The 22,598-nt window shown below is 43.2% G+C and overlaps 2 protein-coding genes across 2 annotated transcripts; both read left to right on the forward strand.

Annotated features, from left to right (window-relative positions):
* The first annotated feature begins 1,631 nt into the window (after positions 1 to 1,631).
* On the forward strand, positions 1,632 to 9,698 carry ube2d2 (ubiquitin-conjugating enzyme E2D 2 (UBC4/5 homolog, yeast)). Its single transcript, XM_036548018.1, has 7 exons — positions 1,632 to 1,980; positions 3,584 to 3,647; positions 6,830 to 6,861; positions 6,960 to 7,037; positions 7,510 to 7,615; positions 8,151 to 8,244; positions 8,571 to 9,698. Exons 1-7 carry the CDS (start codon positions 1,957 to 1,959, stop codon positions 8,614 to 8,616), a joined length of 444 nt encoding a protein of 147 aa, XP_036403911.1. The 5' UTR covers positions 1,632 to 1,956; the 3' UTR covers positions 8,617 to 9,698.
* A 550-nt stretch (positions 9,699 to 10,248) lies between these two features.
* Positions 10,249 to 15,058, forward strand: zgc:110843 (uncharacterized protein LOC541492 homolog). Its single transcript, XM_036548638.1, has 3 exons — positions 10,249 to 10,547; positions 13,659 to 13,861; positions 14,392 to 15,058. The coding sequence occupies exons 1-3, from the start codon at positions 10,457 to 10,459 to the stop codon at positions 14,479 to 14,481; spliced, it is 384 nt and encodes a 127-aa protein (XP_036404531.1). The 5' UTR covers positions 10,249 to 10,456; the 3' UTR covers positions 14,482 to 15,058.
* Positions 15,059 to 22,598: the final 7,540 nt, after the last annotated feature.

A 22,598-nucleotide genomic window follows, 5' to 3' on the forward strand; every position in this document is an offset into this window, starting at 1 on the left:
CTTTAATGAAAGGTCAAAAGTTCATAGCTCAGTCAGATCCAACCTCATTGGAGAATCAGTGCCTTTTGCTCAAAATTGTTGTCCTGTGTGAGGGCAGTGACCAGGTCGCGGATGTAGTGACCCTGTCATATATAGCTGTGTGGTAAAGATTTCTACAGTCTCCTGCAATAAGGAGCTGGGTATTGTTGCTTGAATCAGATGTGGCAGTTGTGTTGTCTTAAAGCTTACTAACTGAGGAGAAGCTGCAAAAACAAACATTTAGAAAATCTGCATTGCCAGCTTCATCTGATGTCTTTGAGGTAATAGCAAATGTTTACACATTTCCACTGAGGAAAAACAACAAAACAACACAGGCACACCACATGTGTGGGGTTTGCAGGGGGCAAAATGGTCTGCCCAAGCATAGCATCGCTTATCAGGTATATAGAGCAACTATGAATGATGACATATCACGAATTCATCAGTCTAATGTATTAGACTGACGTACACATTAGTCTAATTTTATCTCTTTTCAGAGGTTGTGCTGTGCTTGCTCAGACCTATGGTGCAATCCCTGTCCCTGCCGGATCCACTTGCACTGAGACTCGGGTGCTTTCAACCAATCACCAATGTATACTGGTCAGCTGAGGGAGCTGTATGTGTTTAAGGGGGTTAGAGTTTTGAAGGAGTCTCCACTTTGGACACTGACTGTCATGCCTCTAGTCCAGACAGGCATTTAATTAGTTCCCCTGCAAGTCTCCTTTTGCTGCAGTGCACTGCATTATGCTGGGAAGTGTGGTTAAAAAAGTTTGTTTGATGTCCATCTGTACCACAGTTACATGATATACACTCAAATGGGATAACATGATTTAATCAAAAGAAGATGTGTTGTAATTGTGTAGGAGGAGTGGATTGTTTAACAAACCCTTCAATTTAAAGATTAAAACTAGAAAAAGGCAACAAGCTAAGCACGGGTTATCACCGTGCCCATCACTAGCTGCCAGTCCTTATGGCAATCCTAGCGCACGACTGCATGCTAACATCTCAAAATACCACATAATTTACAGATTGACTTGTTATCGTCACTCAGATATGCTAGTACCCTGATTTTTTTCTCCAAAGGTGATAATAAATTATCATCTACTGCCAATTGCGATAACGCTCATCCTTTGCGCTAACAGTGAAAAAAAAAACACAATAAATCTTAGAACTATTTTATGTAGCTACCGTAGCCTACTTCGATACCAGTTTCCTCATTGAGTTCTCGCGTTAACAATGTACTGAGAAAAGCGAGATTTTGCCGTGTATCCCTCCGCTTATTTTTCTGTTGCAAACTTCCTCTATCCAGTGGTATTGTTTTTAATACCCAGCCAGTCACAAATGAACACTTTAGATGGAATACAGTCAGTGATCTTTCAGGAATTAAGTGAATTAACTATTTAATCACGTCCACCAAATCACCGGTACCTTACAGACCATTTTATGAGGCTCCCTCACTAGCTCTAACGGTGACGTGCGCTGAAACTGAGGTGAATTGGTCCGCCATTTTGGCTCAACCCGGTCCTCCGTACTAGCGGTGCCCGTTCTTCTTGAGGGAGCCAAAATGACGTCAGTTCCACAGGTCGTAGTATAAAACCCCTGATTCGGCGCGCAATAGATGTTAGGAAGAATGCGTTGGCGGATGTGCATGTCGGCGGAAGGGTTTCATTTGAGCGCCGCCGAGTGAGTAATGCGGTAGCCACTGGTGCAGGAGGAAGGACCCCGGTTCTACTCTTTAGTGTCTTTCAGTTTCGCCTTAAAAAATTTATATCGGCCCGGTCTGTCGCACCTGGAAGGGGAGCGGTGACTTTAATGTGAGATTAGACCCGTTGTTTGTGTTTAGTGGGGGAAGCATCGACCAGCGGTAATAGAAAGTAAACCGCCATTTTAATCGAGTAAAACACACGTTTTTCCAGTGACAGCGGCACAAGCACAACAATGGCTCTGAAAAGAATTCACAAGGTAAGGAAGTCTTCGTGAGCGGCGCAGGGCCTTCGGGCATAGATTTGACGATCGCTTTGTATTTTTAACAGTCCCCTGTTTGATACCCACTTTTGGGCACAGTAACAGACGGGTTCCTCGCTAATTTCACCAGGTTAGCCACGCTTTCATCAGTGAATATATGATGACAGTGAAGCAATGCGCCCGTGGTCGATGTCCACGACCAACACATCCTGGGGCCCTCTACTTTATTTTAGCTAACGTTAGCAAGCTAGCTGTTTTTGACAGAGGCATACTAGCCGATCTTTCCCTAACTGCACAAGCCACGTGAAATGTCTTATATTTCGAAGGTGGTATTAATAACTAGCTAGACTAGGTGGGTATTGTGCCCCTGATTCGGGGACAGGCTGGATTCGGCGTATCCTGGTGAACAGAATAGCTAGCCTAGCGAGGAAGCTTGTAGCTAGCTAACCTATCTTGGGTGCTGTTGAATTGTGAACTGCGTAGCTAGCAGCCTACCAAGGCAACTTCAAAGCCAAGTTAGCCGGGTAGTTGGATGAAGTAGCTAAGTAAACAGAAAGTAAAAGAAATCGACGATATGATAGCTAACCTCAGGCTCCTACAGGCTTTAACAGGCATATTGGGCCTAAGCCTAAGTGATCTTTTAGTCCTTTCGGGAGCAACGTTAACAAGGGATTTTTTTCAGATCGGGTGGGTAAATTGACATGGCAATGGTAAGTGTGTAGTAACAGATTAGCTAATTTAGTTCAATTTGGAAGTGTTATTCTATTGGAGTCTCTGGCTAACTTGACATAGGTGGAATAACACATAGCTAACCCACGGGCTGCGCCTAATGACAGCGTAGCTGTAGAGAACATTAATAGGCGTTTTTAACCTCAAACACTCAGCTATGTTGGGGATTTAGCTAGCTAGCTAGCTAACTTTGACTTAACTGGATGTGTAATCAGGTAGTGATACTGTGGTATGGGGGTTCAGTGTAGATTTGGTTTGATGGAGGCCGATCAGGTGTTAGAAGCGAGACGACGAGATAGAATCGTCCCGGATCCCAAAATCTCACACAGATCGCCTGTAAATCCACACATTGTATGAATCTTCGTTAAGGATTTCGGGCCTTACTTGTTTAAAGCGAACTGAAAGCGAAGCCGTCGCTCGGCGGGTGTGTTTGACGTCATATGGTAGACTTTCAAAGATATTCTGGGTGCTCCCTGTTACTCTTTATCCACATGTTCACATGTTGCGTTACCGACGATGTCGACCCCCCACAGTCAGTGTCTGTGGCTAATGTCGCAGAGGTCAGATCTTCCAGTCGACGTTTTGACTTGATGTAACGGGGTGACATGAGTATATAGGTACTGAACAATGCCGCGGGAGTGCGAACAGGGTACCGGCTTTGTGGTGGTCTGGATGATTTAGTTTGGAGGTATAATAGAAAGTGCAAAGTTTGAGATGCCTCACAGGAAAGTTTTAGTTAGCTGTGTTGAAGAGCTTTATATTGCATGCCACACTGCTTAAAGATTTTACAATGTAAGTGCACAAAGTGGGGAATATATGGCAAATGTGTCTTAAGTGAAGACACTTGACAGATTTGTTGTTCTGTGTTCAGGAGTTGAATGATTTGGCACGCGATCCTCCAGCTCAGTGCTCAGCGGGACCTGTTGGAGACGACAGTAAGTACCAGCCCCATGTGTGGACAGCAAGTTCTCAACATTCAGTGTCACTTTACTTCTCTGCTGACCTGTGAAACGGCTGTGTGTGTGTGTGTGCGTGCGCGCGCGTATGCGGTTGTTACTGTGTTTGGCTATTGTCAACTACTGTATATTAGTCCCCACATTAATATATTTGCAGTTACAGGTGCATATTCATTGAGTCTGTTTTAATGTGGCTTATTTAAAAGTCAACCATCAAGAGTTTTAAGTGTATGCAGAAATAAAATGAGGGAATAGTAAGACTTGTGCTCACAGACCAGCTGTGCGTCAGGTCTGGTACCAACCATGCTGTGAACTGAGGTAATGTATGCTGAGAGGCTGACCAGTCATACACAGCAGGTGATTGACCTGCTCAATCAGCTCACAGTTGTCGTCACCATGAATATTCAAGATTTGCTTAATTGGGTTGAGTTTGGGTGGGAAAATAAGCGACCAGTAGTTAACTTAAAACGCTCCTCCTTTCAATCAGAGCATACTTATCTCAGGTGGTAAGTTCTCCAAAGGTGTGTGCAAGGCTAGCAGTAGAAGGCGGGCGTTAGCCTGGAATTAGTCCACGAGGCTACATTTGAAGAAGTTATCGCTGTCCAGCCATTGGCTGTGGACCTATATCCTGGGTGCATAAATTTGGCAGCAACAGAGTGTTTGGGGTATGGTTGTCGGTTAAGGAAATGAACAGATATAAATGATAAATTATACCCCATGTGTCCCTGCAGTCCTGAGTGTTGAGGTATTGGGTGAAGAACTGTGGCTGTCAGTGACCAGTGTGAAATAAAGAGTACTGATGTGCTCTCTTTGGTGGCACTCTCCTTGAATGCCTTTTAAAGAACATTGCTGTGAGTGATGGCTGCTAATGATTCATTTCACAGCAGGATTTTTAAAAGGCAAGGACCTTTCAGATCGCCCTGGAAAACATTTCCCTGCCCCGTCTTTATGTACACAAACACAGTTTCTGCTCAATTCATTCAGAAGTGAACATGCTTTTAGATTAGAGCCAGCCAAAAGCCACTTAAGGCAGTGGGTTCATCCAGGGGCCTTGAACAGCATAAAGGAGGTCTGATCTCAGAATAGCCAAAGTAAAGGAATAAAAATACCGTAGCACATGTTTGTCTGTTAGTTTTATTGTCCTACAGCTTGCGGTCCGTATGACTGATGGGACAACTACTACTTGACTACTGTTTGATCATAACTAGTAATTTATGTACCCTCTACTGTGCTGTGCGGGCATCCCAGAGCTGATTTTTCATTTTAGTATGCACAGGAGGTATTTCTACCATGACACTGAAAACAGTTAGTTGCAACTGTCTCTGTCCACTCATCCCTCGGGAACCACGTGAAAACGTGTTTTGATTGGCCTTCACTCAAACATCTTTGTGTTTTCATTGGCCCCTAATGTGGTGAGTCAGCGTGTAGCGGATGTGGATAGATATGGATAAATTCCATATGAGGCTTTCATGGTGTCTTTGTTGTACTGCTTAAAATTTGGTGTGAAGGATGACTGTACATTTACTTTCAGGCTACGTTATTAAGGACACAAAGCAATTTTCTCCTCTGAGATGAAGCTGTGGTCAGTTTACCCCGTGCTTAAAAAAAGCACAATTTCTGTCAACACTTTGCACTATCCAGATAAGGAAAAGGCCAATGCTAGAGCAATAATCTGGTCATTTAAAATGGCACTTTTTTAAAATCTGGGAATTTGGTGATGTGTTATGTTTACAGATGCATCTTTGCTAGTAGGTTTGTAGTGTTTGCTATGTATGTTTTATTTTTTGGTAATGAGTGTGTGTGCTACAGCAGGTCACTGATCGCCCTAATTGTAGGTTTTTGGGATCAGAAGCCAGAAGCCGGATGGATGTGGATAGATGATCTACATGTCCAGCTATGATAAGCAGATAGAGTGATATCACCTCTGAAATGACTTATGCTTCAATCATTGTGTAAATGTTGGACAGTTCAGCAGTAGTGACATTTCAGCTGAAACATTTATATATTGGTGTATTTGCAGAAATGAAAATGTCACAGGACAGTGAGCTGGGAGATTTTTTGCCATAATAAATATTTGCCATAACTTTGGACATTGTGAATCAAGGAATTTATTTTTTCCTACACTGATTTTTATTCTGTTGTATTAGTTTTGTATTGTTTTTTGGCCAAAAGACAATCAACAGACAAATGTCATCATTCTTTGCTTTCAGTGCCCTTAATAAAACCGCTTTTTCACATGAATGAATTGAAGTGGAGATTAAGGTCAGAGTTCAGTAAAACAAGACGCAAAATTGGACTGCACATTTTAGTGCTGTAAGATGTTATAGAGAAAGGGGATATGCAACTTCAGTTTGCTTGTTGAATTAACATTGTTTTTGATTCCTTACATCTGAGGCAATTGTAATAAAATTAAAAGCATACGTTGGAGACATTAAATGTTGTACGAGTCATTTTTAGGTGATTGATTAGTATATTGAGGTTATGTCTTTATTAGCAGTGTGAACAACACCACCAACGGTTAGCATGCTAGCCTGCTTAGAGGGTGCCATTTTCCTCGCTTTCTGTCTCCACGGTGGTCTCGGTTAGCAAAAAGGGTGATAACTCATGACCTGTGGGGGTAAAAATGTGAGAAACAGGTGAATCAGTGACTAGTGATACTGTTGACTGTCTCTGATGTCACTGCAGACTGCCCCAGTTTAAACCACTTATGGGACTGCAGGAAGATCATTGCCTCTAGACCATCCAGGATCTGGGCTCCCTCTGTACCATTATTTACTGCACTTGGCTTGGTCAGCTTTCTGGGCAAAACAGATTGCTGGAATGGAAAGATGCAGTCTTTTATTGCCCATAGCCATGCTGGGGAAATGCAGGACATCTGACACTTGGTCACAGTGTGTGTTCAGGCATGGTATATGCAGTCTGAGTATGAATTTTCAGTGTGTGCGATTTGTTTTTTAAATGTCTTTTTCCCTGACTAAATCTTGCCCTGTCCTTCACATGAGCATTGAGCCCAAGTATCCTCAGAGATTTTCCAGTTTCATTTCTTAGTACTGTTGGAGAAGTTAAGCACACATTCTGGCCGGTTACCGGTTGCAGCCTGTCTGCCTTTTTCTGTCTGACCTCACCATAATGCCGGTTCTGTCTCCCTCCTTCTCTTTCAGTGTTTCACTGGCAGGCTACAATAATGGGACCAGTAAGTATGTTTTATGTGTGCAATCATTTTACTGCTACAGTGTGTGCCTGTCCGCTGGTGATGTCATGATGATGTCATTGTGATGCGGTTTTTGACAGAATGACAGTCCTTACCAGGGTGGCGTGTTCTTCTTGACCATTCACTTCCCCACAGACTACCCCTTCAAACCGCCAAAGGTAGGGCTTCTCCCCTTCAGTGCTTCAGGAAACAGGAAATAGATGTTGTTTTTTCCTCCAGAGCTGTACTTTGAAATGCAGTCGCAGTGATTTCGGCTGGGTTGGGTGTGGAAGCTGACCTGCTTCCACGACTGCAAGTTACACAAACTTGAAACTGAGAAACAGTTGGCTAGTTATTTCAGTTGTAGATAAGGGTATCAGTATGAGTAAAAATCTGATTGACATTTCTTTGGTATTTGTACTTTCTTATTGAGGAGGGAAACCAGCAAATTTGATTTATACCCATTTTCTGTTTGATATTGCATCATGTTTATACCTGGTGGTGTGAAAATGAGCTTATCCATCCATGTGATGATGGAGAGGCTGATCTGTCTGCATGTGTGCATACAGTCAGTCCAGAAATGACTGCTTTTGTTTCTTTTCTTTTCTCTTCCTTTGTCCCCTCTCATTTTGACTCCACCTGTTCCCTCAGGTTGCATTTACCACAAGAATCTACCACCCAAACATCAACAGTAACGGCAGCATCTGCCTGGACATCCTCCGGTCGCAGTGGTCCCCAGCTCTCACCATCTCCAAAGGTGAGCAGGAGCTTCATGGTGATGAGACCTCAGAAGGGCATGGCTAAGGGCAGTTAGCACCAGGCTTACTGTAAACTGTGTCTTACAGCCCAGCTTTGAGCCCAGATGTGTTGTCATCTGACTGACCTTGAGCCAACAACAGTGACACAACAAGCTGGTTTCATTCTGCTGGGGAAGGGGTGCTGGGGGTTGGCGTCCACTCTCAGGCGCTGTGTGATTGGTCAGGGGCTGATGAGCTCCTCTGGTGGCATGTCTGGAGCCGCACCTGTCATCAAATCGGCACGCACTTCATTGTGGTGCATCGTGGGACTTGTAGTGTGGAGTCACACGCAGCCAGAGGGTATCCGAGGATTGCTTTCTCTTTGCTCCACCGCTCCTGTGGGTCTGCTGTCGTGGTGAGACAGTAGGTGGTTGCGTAAACAGCAAAAAAAAAGATTAATAGAGCAGCTAGTGGCAGGGAGCTGTGTATGGATGTTTGCCTGTACAGGTGTGCATGCATGATTGACTGGCTGACCTGCTCTCATTTCTTCCCCAGTTCTCCTGTCGATCTGCTCACTGCTATGTGACCCGAACCCTGATGACCCGTTAGTGCCTGAGATCGCCCGCATCTACAAGACAGACAGGGAAAAGTGAGTCCCCAAAGCCAATTAGTCACTCCGTTGGGACAGGAAGCCGGGTCTGTTGGGACAGCAGTTGTCTGGAACCGTTGCAGCAGTTCTGTTTGGTGCTAGACTGTATTCAACAATTCTGCTGCAACTAAGTAGCTATGTTAGTTCTTGGTCAAGCTCTCTGAATATCATAATCAATAGCAGGTGCTGAAAAGCATTTTAGTGATAACATACAAAATAATACATGAATACATATACAAAAGAACCGTATCTCTGCACTCTGTATCTCTTTTATGATACCATACATATGCTAAAACGGGCATTAACTATGTTTCCTTTATTTCCAGGTACAACAGAATAGCTCGGGAATGGACACAAAAGTATGCGATGTAGTTGTGGAGCGGAATCATGGAGAATGCCTCTACATCTTAAGGCTAGGGGAGCTTTGACAGAAAAGAAAAAGAAAAAAAAAACAAATCTCGTTGGTTTCCATTGGAGTGCTTTATTTGAGCCACGCCTCCCCTCCCTTCTGCACCTATTCTCTGCCCTCGCCCGGCTGCCATGTTGTACATATTTCAAACTGCAATTGTAGACCTCCTTTTGCCCCCCCCCCCTTCCCCCGTCTCTGCTTTCTCTCTCTGTCACAGGATGCGGCCGGGTAGGGCCAGTCCGCAGTCATGATGTTTTATGATTCTAAAAGCATTCCTTGCCCTTTTTAAGAACCGGGGTAGTAGGCTGAGACTGAGGGATTTTGCTATTCTCCCTTCCCCCCTGCCCCATATTTGTTTCCTGTTCTTCCAACTGTACTGTGAGTCAGGGGCAAAGTGTTTTTTTCTGTGTGTGTAAAAATCTCTAAGGAATTCTTTTAAACTCATAATAGGTTATGAATGGAAATGCAAGGCCCCTCAACCTATCTCCATTCAGCTGGATCATTCTCAAGCACTCAAGTTTTTTTTTTTTTTTGTTTTGTTTTCCAGTGTCATGTGACCAAGCCCCTCCCCTTCACACACACCCATTACAGTTACAATCTGCAGGTTTTGGACCATTTATTTAAACAAGTTATTAGTTTAACAAGTGTTTTATCCCCCCCCCTCCCCCCTTTAACTTTAGGTTGCATTCGGCTATTATTGAATTAGAAGCTAACCGCTCAAGTCATACACATGCACTCTGGGTGCGAGGGTGCAAATTCCTGACAGATGACTTCTGTATATTTAATTACCGGACAGCTCATGGAGCTGGTGTGTTGATTAAACTGTGTAATAAAATGATTACTAAAGTCTGAACTTTGAATTCAAGCATCACTGAGGGTATTTGTTGAAAAAAAAGGCTTTGTGGAAAGAATTGATTTGATGTTTAGTAGTCTTTTGTAAAAAAAAAAAGGAACCATGTTAATCTTTTTCCACGTTATGTGCAGATTTGCGTCTTATCGCATACAGAAATGACCATGAATAGTTCAATTAAAATAAAGAAACGAATGTTCCTGTTTAGTGGAGGTGTTGCAAATATTCCTAAAGAAATGAGAATTGATGGGAACTGCTTCAGTATGTTGAGCTGTATGTTAATGTGAAGAGGATATGGAATGTTCGCTTTGAGAAATCTTCTCTTTACATGATGTGCTGGTCTTTAGTGAAAATGACGGATCAGTTGACGTAGACTAATATGCTCTTTTTGCGATTCTCAAAGAAAAAACTGCACATTAAATTGCTTCAGGCACACTGGAACCAGTATTGTTTCTACTATAGTTAAAATATAACAAGCGATCATTTTAATCAAATAAAAGAAAAAGATTTATTTCTGCCTCATAGGTCACTTTGTGACGCATAGTACATGATCTATTACTATTTGTGATGGTTTAACTCCCAAGACCAATCCAGTGGTTAAAACGAAATCAGGCCACAAGGGGTCAGTAAGACATCTCTCATTGACAGAGATCAGTTGTGAAATTGCAAGTTACACTTGCCTTCAGTCGTCCGCTGCGTTTTAGGACGTATATGTCAATACTTCCAGATGACGTCAATAATCGCCAGATGATGTATTGACGTCAACGCTTGTTAATACAGCGAACGTTAAGGTGGACTCAGACTCTTTTACGATTGGTTACAACCTCGATGACGTCGTATGATCTGGAAGCCCCGCACAGTCCGTCGGAAAGGACAAGGTCCGGAGCAGGCTGTGACCTTGCAGTTCAAGCGCAGACACAAGCGACAGGCGCACCAAACAGGACCGACTCAAGATGTCAACATCGACCCCAGTACTGCCACCGCTTCCGCCATTACCCCCCTTAGCAAAGCCTGCGGTCACCCCGGGATTCCAAATTTCCAAAGGTAATTTAATACTACCATTTTTTAGTTTACCATGACAGTATAGCCAATGTAGCAGACCCGTTTTATGAAATGCTAACACTAGCTTGCTAACTATATCGCTAGTCTAGTTAGGAATTTGTCAGCTAGTTAGCACGTTGCCAACTAGCATCGTGCGATAGCTACCTGTAATGTTACATCAGTCCAATTTGATGAGGTGAAAAGTTATACTGAGTTTGGAAACGGGTGATAAAGTGTTAGAATATTAAAATATCAGCGTTAGTTAGTTAGTTATAGTAATGTAGTTGCTGAAGTTGGATAATTAGCGAAGGCTACCTGAAAACAGCCCGTGAACAGTAGTGACAGTTAGTTAGCTAGTTACCTAGTTAGCTACTGATAGCTTTACCTACTTGAGAACTCTGTAATTAGTTTAGTGGGTACCTAATGTTAGCTACCTGGCAGGTGAGCTGGCTAATGCGCTTTGAAAGTTGGTGTGCGAAGTGACAAATGGCACGCTAACGTTATCTTAAACTTAGAGGCAGCCTTATTTAACTTCCACTGTTGCGGTGTGACTAGATGCATTGTTCAAGACATTAGAGGCCATGTGACTGGGTTTGGCACAATTAATCCGGCTCAAAGCCAAAGCACAAGTTCATTTAACTCATTCAGAGCCCATTTAACCAACTCTGGTGAAGCAGCGCAGCGGAGCACTCGAGGTACACCACAACAAATGGTCCCGTTGACTGACACTTGCATGTGTTCCGCATTCACTGATATCTTTCAGAGTCAGATTCGTTTCCATTTTTAAATCAAAAAGCGGTTTCACTGACATCTGTCAGTGCACTTTCGTACCTACTTCGCTTGAGTGCTTATTTCGAACAGAAGTGCGGCTCTGTCAGTGTGGAGCTAACGTTGTATTTCAAACCCGAGACCAAAGGTAAACTGCTGGGCCGGCCGTTCATACAGTCTAACCGAGACTATAATGACTAACGTGGTCGCGTACGGTAAGGCACTGGAGTCGGTGTGTTTGTGAATTTGGTCTACCAGTGGGTGATGAATTGATAACCTGCAGCCAAACCGCACACCTGTCTTCTCGGTTTAAAAAGCAGCAGTGGCATCCGATTGATCCGATCAGATTGAACAGACAAAACGTTTTTACGCATGCACTAGCGCCAGTGTACCCTGAATTGCTGGAAAAAATTAACGTGATCATAAAGATAAAAAAGGATAGTATTATAACGTGAACACAGCAGGGATGCTGTTATACAGGGTGACTTGCATACAGAAAGTTACAGTTTCATCCATTTCATACAACAGGATATATATTTGTGGGTCAAGTACCTTGCCCAAGGATACAATGGGACTGTCCAAACAGGGAATTGAACCAGAAACCTTTTGGTTGCAAGCTGTGCTGCTGACCACTATGTCACACTGCTGTCCCTAGATCTTGGCTCAGTGAACTCTGACCCCTTTCCCTCCTAGTGCTGTGGTGAAAGCTAGTAGATGTAGAACGGATAGAGATTCAGGCATGGGAGATAAAAACCTGATTCTGATTCAAGCTTCTGCAGCAGCAGAAGCTCATTAGCAAACACATTGTGGCTGTAGAAACCTGGTGGGTGAAAATCGGCAGTAGTAGTGTTATGGTCGTGCTCCCTTTGGTGGGTTTTGCTAGCCTTGTGACAGTGTTTCCCACAGTGGCATGAGATTTCAAGGGCAGCGCTAATGGTTCCGTGTCTGTGAGGCTACTCGCCTAAGCACAATGAATGCACTGTATTTATATGTTGCTGTGGATAAGTGCGTTTGCCAAGTCAATAAGTGTAAATGTAAAGTCTTGCAAGTTTCACGTCATGCATCTGTGTGCCTGTATTCTAATCCTGTGTATGTAGAGAACACTGCCACAAATGTATGTATGAGATTCGCTATATGAAATGAAAATTGATTGATTGAAAACCTTACCCCGTTGTCTCTCCCGATGGTTTCTCTGTCATACCTCCCACCCTTCACTTGCATACCGCTCAAATGTTTGGCAACTGACCATGGCAAACTGGCATACCAGATTTTTTATCCTGTTAATGTTTGAGCACGAAAAAACATTAGCTGCAGAATGGCGCGTGAATGGTTACAGGCATTAGGGTCTTGACTTGGAAGATGTCCATTTTTTAAAAGTAGCTACCTAGATAACTCTTGAGGTGTTAACCAACAAAGCACCGAATGGAAACCTAATCACTAATTTATTAATAATTAATGATTAGTGTGAATTGCAGCAGCAGTCCTGGGAATAGTTTTACTAGAGTGGTATAGCTGGTTTAATATGGTAGAGGGCTATGCTGGTGTGTTCCTAGAGCTCCAGTTACAGTTAGAAGGTCAGCTGAGGACCTGACACAGCCCTGAAAAGCTGGCTGACGGAATACATAACACAGGGATTAATGTGTTACACTTGAACTTAAAATTACTGAGAGGGTGAGAGCCAAACTTTGACTTGCAGTACACTTATCCTGCCAGCTGTTTGCAGGGGGGCAGTGTTGCACTGTTTTTGCTGTGTAACAACGACTAACAACAGTTATGTACAGCTATCAGTTATAGTTGTCTTTATGGTGCTCTTTTTAAGTTTATAAGAATGGGTCTCTGCTCAAACATACCAGGGTTGTGGGAGCCAATGGGGCGTTGACGATGTGACAAAGGGGAAAAACGGTCACATGCCATGCCACGGCAGCATTCCACAGATTGTACGGAGATTAAAGCTCACACACGCTGCCCCCAGCCCCCCCCCCCCCCATGTATTCAAAGAGCCAAAGCAGAGACATCTTCGCCTGTCGTTTGAAGGACACTGTTGGTTAATATTGTGCCTTTGCTTGTAAGTACATTACTACTGGTGCATAAAATATATACAAGTCCTTCTGTGTTTGTACGGCTGTGTTTGTCGGTGGTGGGAATTAGTGGTTGGGTTAGTGAATACAGGAACACATGGTTGCCAGCTCCATTCTCAGACAGGACACTGTGGCTTTACCCTTGAGCAAGATTCTTACCTTGATATTTACTGAAGTGTGTAAAGCTAACACATCGATGTTAGCCATGCATTTTCCTCTTGGGCATCAGAATGGATAATGCCAACTCGAGTGTGCTTTTCGTTTCCAGATCAGCTGACCACCATTGTGCCTGTGGCCGTGGCCGCGGCGTTAGGAACCTACCTGTTGTGCAGGTACATGAGCAGGAAGAGCTGCAAGAAGAGCCAGGTGAACAAGAGCATCAACAAGGACAGCTCGAAAGTGGTGCACAGCTTTGACATTGAGGACATCGGCTCCAAGGCTGTCTACTGCAGGTGCTGGAGGTCTAAGAAGGTGTGTCACATCTGACCAGCTGAGGACGGTTATAGTGGTGTCAGCCTTATTGTGCTTGGTAATACGGTTTAGCGAATTAGTGAGCATGTTTTAATACTCTTCAACATGATATCAAAACGACGTACTGAAGAGGACCAATGGCTTTTGTGGATGATGGTTTCACTGCCATCTTTTGCATCTTGTCATAAAGATTTAGTAGAAGGTGTGAGTGTGTGTGTGTGAGGGGGGAGGGGGGAGGGGGTGAGATGTGAATTAGATGGTTGAAGTTTAATGTGACATCACATGTATTGTCAGAGAAGAGGTGTGTTCAGTCTTCAGTCTCTTGTGGCAAACAGCTGGATGTTTTTAGGTATTAGGCTAGACATTCTCTGGTGGGAACTGTGAGATGAGGCTCATTCTGGTTGCTGGCTAAACTATGATAATTGGCTGCAACGTTTCACTAAAATCAGTAAGAGGGGGGATATTGTGGAACAGTCTGCCATTTGCATTGATCGCTGTCTTTCCCATCCCATCCCATCCCATCCCTGCAGTTCCCATACTGCGACGGATCCCACACCAAGCACAACGAGGAGACGGGGGACAACGTGGGCCCCCTCATCATCAAAAAGAGGGACGCCTGACGGGCGCCGTCCTGACACCCGCCGGCACAGACACAAACCCATCTACAGCCACACTATTCACCCAGCCAGTCAGAAAGGTTAAAGGTCACTGTATGTCACAGATGTATACCTGCAGGCACCAGCCCATCATCTTCTACACCTGCTGTCCTTGGGATGGGCAGGTTCATGCCCTCCTGCCTAAGAAACATTAGAAGCCATGAGTCCAAATCAACATGAATGTTTAACAAAATTGCACTTGAAAACACAGCAAATGAATGTTTTCCAAACAGGGTACCTTAATTTAAAAGATTTAAAATGTGACTTGAATATATTGATATGAATGACACTTGTTTTTCTCTGAAGGACGCTTAGAGTTCCTATGTGGCCCAGAGAACAAGTACCAGTATTTACTGTTGTTACTGTCCACTGCGCGGCATCTTGGGCTCCGCTTCTGTTTGTCTTGTTCCAAGAATGATTTTATACCCAGTATGGCTGATGAAATGGTGATGTATATTTTCCTGTACGAGTTAACTATTATGAATAAACTTTGCTTCTGATGGAGTTTTCCCCCTCTGGGTGTAGTTGCCCCTTCTCTCACACGCGCTGACAATAAAACTAATATTCTGGAAAGGGACACTGTTGTCTACATTTACGATACCTCATGAGCACCTCAGAAATTTAGGGTGGATTTTTTCCAAGCGGTTGTGTAGCGATGTCCTACCTTGCAGTCAACAGTGAGTGCATTCTGAAACGCTGTACCTTGTCTCCCCACTGGAGGGCACTGGCATTCTCTTAAAACATTGATGCAACAGAACCCAATTTCAGGCAGGAGCTGCATAAGCTCCCATGGGGATTTTCTCTCACTTTCACTGGAACATCTTCATACTTTTTATGGAGGAATTTTTGTTGTACAAAAGCATAAAAAATATGATCTGGATATGTCACTTGCACATGCTGTTTACAGGGTCAGTTCTAAAGGAGACACTAATAAAAACATGCATTTAAACACATAATGTAGCATGGCAAGTCTATATGCCTTGTGAGTTGCCTCCTGGCAACTAGGGTATGTGAGGTAAGGATGTAGCTCTGCCACTAGGTGGAGCTCTAGCCCTGTATTTGACCCCAGACTGAACCGTGAGGGCTACCTTCATGGACTTTCCCTGACAAAAAAAAATAAATAAAACCACATGTATGATTATTCTGCACACGTAAACCTGCGCTGAGAAAGGTCACTGTCACACCCCACGTAAAACTTTTCTCCTGTTTTTGCCATCGTGCTGGATTTTGTCACGATAGTTCTGGCATTTATATTTTTAAACATGTTGAAGCATCAAACAGCCTTTTAATATCTGTTCACTGCTGCATGGCTCCTGCTCTTCCAGATTACAAGAGCGGTAACCTTGGCTTTTTTTTTTTAAGGCCATTGTGTTTCTGGCTTCAAGTTCCTCCAACCCTGTCTGGCTGCAGTACCCCCACCAACACACACACACACACACTCAGCCATCCATCACCAGGCCAAAACCTGACTGTGAAAGTGATGTATTGTAGGCCACGGCCAGTGAGCACCTGTTACCTTTTGCTCTTGAGCACCGTGGCTGAGAAGCGAAGGAGCGGCATTTGCAGAAACAGGAACTAGAGGAGGTGAAGAAATGAGAGAGGTGGAGCAGGGGGAGCTGTCAGGGAGGAGAGGAAAGGTAGATGTTTGAGGAGTTGGAGGAGATAGAGGGAGTGAGGGTTTGCACGGGGCTGTGGGCTGCTGCTGGTTTTTATTTGGAAGCAGGCTGACAGCATTCCTCAGTGTCTGAGAAACCGGACGTTTGTTCCCTCTCTCTCTTTTTTTTTTCCTTTTTAAGTTGGCTTTGGGCGCTCCTATGGCGGTGGTCATGTGTCTGGCTGGAGGAAGAGGCCATGTGACACTAATCCACCCCTCCCCCACACCACCACCAGCACCTCAGGGAAGCGTTCGCTCGCACGTTGCCTCGCCTCGATTCGCACGGGGAAAAACAACAAAGACCTGAGTGAGACTGCTCCCCGGAGGTGCCGAGTGGCCACCACGACATCCTCCCTCCTGCGCTGTATCTCTGCGCCGCACGCACCCGAATCAGACACACACCGAGCGCGCGTGTGTGTGCAGCGCGGCGATGTGAGGGGAGAGGTTTTCCTGTGTGTGTGTGTGTGTGTGTGTGTGTGTGTGTGTGTGTGTGTGCGTGCGTGCGTGCGTGTGTGTGCGTGTGTGTGTATGTGTAAATACCAATAATTAAATGGCCTTGATTATTGGTGCATAGTAGGTTGTTTTTTTATGACTATATTTCAAATGTCAACATTGCAAACTCAAATCAAGGAGATATTTGAAAATTAATTGAAAGAGGAGGGGCTGGCGTTTGGATGGATTTGGTTTTGGGGTGTGGCGTGGGAGAGGAAGACCTGAGGGTTAGATGGATGTGGGGTTGGAGTGTGGAGAGGGTAGGGAGAGGAAGACCTGGGGGTTAGATGGATGTGGGGTGGTTTGGTAAAAAGAGTCCTCCCATGCTACCCTTCGCTAGTAGCCTGAGCGAGCTGTAATGTTAGCAAAGTTATATTTCTGAAGCTTTATCTTATTCTTGGTAAGATTTATACAGTTGACAGCTTTGGGACGAGAGGATGTGTGGGCCTTTTTAGCACAATCATGGCAAGTTTACTAACAAGGATTAACTAAGCCGGTGGCATCCTTTTGCATCACTGTTCCCACAACTTTGATTGGCTAATCACAGTGCATGTTTGTAGATAATAATGACATTGATTAAATCAATTATTTTAAAACTATACATCTAAAAGATTAGACAATAATAAAGAGGTTTCTCTGTGATATTTCAATGTTGCAACCAACTGTGTGTGGCAAGCAGTTTTAAAAAAAGTGGCATTAAAAGGGTTGTGATATTAAGCACAGTAATATTGACTGGGTGGTATTTATCTGTAACAATCTAGGAATAAGGGAGTAAAACACTAGATAAAATCTCTAAAGACTAAATTATCAAGTTCAACACAACCAGAGACTATAGTCAGGTCAGTGGTTTTGTTGTCATATTAACACCAAGCAGGCCAGTCAACAGAACCATAAAATTGTGAAAACCTACTATCTTTTTCCTGCTGAACAGATAGGAAAAGTAGGATAGTAGGAAAACCTGCTGTCAACAAAGTGTGTAGACTGGGGGTTAAGTGCTCAATATTCTTTAGCATGGTCTTCTACAATAGCTTGTATCTTACAGACACAGAGTGTTCAGTTTCTACAGGCTCTAACATGTTTGGGTAGTTGATCCACATTGATCAAATTTCCAGGCATATGTCTTTCATTGTGTATTTTAGACCTCTGCGTCCACATCATGTTTTGGTATGTTTTCAGAATGAGAGGAGCATATTTTGGGATGACCTCATCCTGCTGCAGATACACCACGAAATTGCATCACAGGACGCACCACATCATTACTTCCCGTGCGAACCACATTCTAACCTCATTTTACGCATCTGCATGACTTATCATCTCGTGTTTTACGCAATCTGAACGCATGCCTTGTTTTCCAGGCCTACCGTTCCCTGTGTGATAGTCTCATTTGATAATTGTTCCATTCCTTTTCAGAACTGGGAAAAGAAAAGGAACAGTTTTGAATACAAGAGCAAACGACTCCGGTCATTTGTATTGAAGACAGCTAAAAATGGATGCCTGCACGACCTTTGACCTGTGTGAAATCCCGGCTGAGATAGAACAGTGAATGAGAGTTTTAATGAGTAAGTGTGTCTTAATCTGTTACGTCAGACTTGTCTTACTGCCAGTCCTTATAACAGCTACAGTACTGATTTTTTGACATGGCCAAAGATAAAAGAGGATCTGAATGCTGTTTTGTTTAATCAGTGATTATATTTGAGATATGGATGATAAGACAATGTATGATAAGTGATATGGATCAAAAGACAATGGAGCCTGGATATCATAGACTAAAATTATCAGAGAGAGGTGATACTGGTTTCAGTAAAATGTAATGGTCATAAAGGATGGTACCAAAATATTTACAGATGTATATAAGCCTACTACATAAGTATTTAGACTTTATGTTTGATATTCATATTTATATTATACAAGAACTGATTGATTGCTATTGTTACAATAATACAATTTCTACTGTAAAAATGTGATGCATTTTAGACAGACATATTTGACATAAAATAACCAAGGCAAGTCCACTGAGGTGAAAATTTCTTCGTATTCTTAAGTATTAATTGTCCACAAATCTGATATTATTGATCAATGACAATTTATAATTTATGAAGAACTTAAATGAACTTACATGAACAGGATACAAGCAAATCTGATTCATGAAGCCATGAAGTCATTAAGTGTCTTTTGTTGAAACTGAGCTTCCATGATAGACCGCAGAAACTGAGGGTCTTAGTCTTGGGTCCAGGTTTGAAATTTTAATTGGTCTCACTCCTACATGGTGTCACACATATGTGTCAAATAAGATATCTCAATCCTGACAACCGTTTTGCACTCAAAATCATATTGGTTTCAGTCTCTGTCTGATTCTTGATCTTAGTCTAAAGTCACAGTCTTAATCTTGAAATTGTCTCCACTGACTCAGTTACCCAGCTGTCAAAGGCTGTTCATTTCCTATTACCTTCTACTTTCCAGCAAAAGGTTATTTCTAGCATTCATGGGCTTGCGCATACACAGGTGTATAAGCATATTCCAATGTTCTGAGTGAATAAAGACCCCTCACAACAAAAACAACAATAATCACAATAATAATAATAATAATAATAATAACAATCCATGTCTCTTGTGAGTTGAATCAAGATCTAATTAGTAACCACTTGGACACTCAACATGTCAGTGGACATTTCTCAGAGAGAGAGAGATGGATGAGAGAGAGTGAGATGGATGGATGTGTACTGTTGTTCTTCTCTGAGCTGCCCACACTCCCCAGAGAGGAAGTGAGGGTCATCACCCTACAAGATGCAAAGCGACAAAGAGCAAAAACTTCCCTTCCACACCCAGATATACAAAAACTGCGGGTGGGTGGGCTGTATTTGAGAGAGAGGGGAGGAAGAGAGAAGTAGAGAGGGAGCGAGAGAGAGAGAGTGAGAGTGCGACAGAGAGAGAGAGAGAGAGAGAGGGTTGCTGGGGGTCACTGTGTAAAAAACAGGAATGTAGACAAGCCAAGAGCGGGCAGGAAGAATGTGGTCAGTCTGGACTGTGAAAAGAGATACGAGCAGCCACTGTGAAAAATATTCAGACGGTTGTGACGGTGTAACGCGAGGAAGCCGAGACAGAAATATAGAAACTAAGTCGTTTTGAAAGTGATTTTCTTCAGTCTACTCATTCATTGATTTATCTCATTGAATAAAACATTTTTGCCACACGCCGGGTGAGAAAAATACCATTCTACGACAGGTTCGGTGTAACGAAGTACGTACTTAGTCAACGCTTTAAATGAAACACGAATAAAATGCACGCAGCCACTGCGTGTTTGTTCAATATTTGTGCTTTCTCGGCCGACGCTGTTTGTGGCTCGTTGGCAAGAGCGGGTCACAGAAATGCGGTCAACACAACGGCATGGAAGTGATTTCCAAAATTGAAAAGAGGGAGAGGGAATGCAGTCTGGATAGTATAAGATACGGTGAAACCAGGCACTTTGCCAGTACAAAGGAGACGGTCTTCCCTCCGAGGGATTACGGAGCAATGCGTGTCAAACCTATTTACAGCAGCGCGTTTTCTGAGGGTCTGAAGCGACCATTGTGCGCTTATCTCGCTGACAGGACCCGTGTTTGTTCGCCCAACGCCACGAAACACGTCGGCGATAAAGACAAAGAGGTGGGGGGCAGAAAGAAAGGTGACCGCATTAGTTCATGACCACGATAAAATGTTATCGTCTACGCGCACTGCAGTATACCCATGGAGGAAATTATACGAAGTAGCCTATATGTGTAAAACACATGCAGGGTAACTCACCTTACGGTGTGCGTGCGCAGTGAAAGGTAGCTTTTGTTACCACTTTCATATCGCGCATAGGCGTATTACTAACAGCTCCAGGAAAATAATTTAATTGTGCAATAACTATCCAAAGCACGCCCTGATAGCTGGGGCCTGTGTGAAACAAGGTTCACCTCCAACGACACACCGTCAAAACGCCTCAGTGCTATGCAGTTTAGTCGTGAACTTTATTTAAGAATAATGTTTAAGGTAGTAGGGTAGAGAATGCTATTATTTATTAATGTAATTTGGATAAACGAAGAGTTAGACATTGTGTCTGACTGTTGGAGCAAGTTGTTTCGAAATCTGTTTAGGAGGTTGCATGCCTTTATATTTAATTGGAATGATTGAAACAATATTTTCGAGTCAGTTTTACCCATGCGAATAGGCCTATCAAAAGTCACCGCTATTGGTTCACGTTTAATAAAACGCTCGATTATTTTATTAAGAGCGTTACGCTTGTTAACAGTTGGTTTGTAGTCTTAATACGATAAAAGAAGATTAGTATTAAGACATGGCATAGTTGTAGGCTGAATAGAGTTGTTCATGTAGTAATAATATTCTCATCACAAAGAAGGGTCAAGTAAGGTTTATATATATATATATATATATATATATATATATATATATATATATATATATATATATATATATATATATAAGGGTAAGTGGTGGTAGAGTCTGAGTCGGTTATATAGTAAAGACATGTCGGTACTCTGTCGCTATGAGCGCGTTTTAAACCAGGCAAAAGCGAAGTTTGGGATTACAATGTGAACACGTGAAAGAAATACAACGTGTGCAGTCAGTCAGTCAGTGGTGAATGAAGACAAGGACCCCTACTCTTCCTGCAGGATCAAAGGTGACTCGGTTAAATAAACTGTCTTTAAAATAATCAATGAGTGGCCATTGAATGACCACCGGCAGAAGCTTGCGAACGTGTGGAGGAATACTCTCACGTGATGCCCCTCATTTTAAATTTCTTCAAGGCTCAAGACACAGTCAAGAATAACGTCAGCGTGGGTTCTCACAAGCCGTAGTCTAAATTTAATATATCTCCGCATGTTAAAGGTGTTAATTAACCGACATGCATTTATGAAATAATAATTGATAAGAACAAAATCGCCTCACTGTGTTTACCTAAATGACAACTTTTCCCAATATCTCAAAGTCCATATTCAAATAGGGGGCAGTTGCATAATTCCAAAACGACGCCTACATTTAAAGAAATTTAAAATTTTTACAAAGATCAGAAAATTATTTTGTTTTAAATCAAACGAAAAAAACTGACGATGTAAACCACAGTGTGGTAACAAATCGCTACATTAAATGTTAAACATATCCTAACTGCAACATGCTCGGCGTTAAGTGGACGGTGAACGTCTACTTTATGCGTGCGGTTGCGAGAGTGCTTGTGTGCGAGCAAGCTTGGCCGCTGCTGCTGGTGGTAGAGCACTCCCCCCACCCCCCCACCCCCCGCGCTTTGGCTGCTGTGTTATTTTCCAGCTCGAAGCCCCAGCCCGCGCAGCTCGATCGATTCGCATTGATTGTCCCTGACGAGCTGCTCCACTTTCCAGCCAATGTCAGCCCGTCTGCGATCGGGAAGGAGAGAAATGAAGGAAAATCTCTGCCGCCCTGGCGGTGTCATTTCCACACACTTCAGTTGGCCGCCTGCCAGCAGACAGGACATTCACAAGAGGTGGAGTGGACTCTCGCGTTGAGCGAGAAGAGGAGCCGAGTGTGCTGCCGGCCCGGCCGACGACATCACGGCTGACCACCGCCCGGCCACTCAATGAGCGAAAAATAGCACCCCGGCTAACGACCTCCTCCCCCACTCACGTTAACTATCTTCATGTATGTATGCTATATAATATTCGCCACAGAACAATATTTTTTTAGTATCGATCAAAGAAACGCTCGGTTTAAAGTGATTTAAAGCCCCTAAATCTCATTTTATATTTTGTTAATTGTTTAAACGCAGACTCCGTTCTCGCCTCTAATCCATAGCTTAAACTGTTATTGTATCAATGACCAACAGTGTTCATTAGTGTGGGCACGTGTTTTGTCTGATAAAGGGCAAATTCAGGTGATGAATTTTCAACCTAAGCGTGAAGTTGTAAATAATAATTAAATGATT

The sequence above is a fragment of the Megalops cyprinoides genome, chromosome 16 (genome assembly GCF_013368585.1).
Source record: "Megalops cyprinoides isolate fMegCyp1 chromosome 16, fMegCyp1.pri, whole genome shotgun sequence".
NCBI lineage: Eukaryota > Metazoa > Chordata > Actinopteri > Elopiformes > Megalopidae > Megalops > Megalops cyprinoides.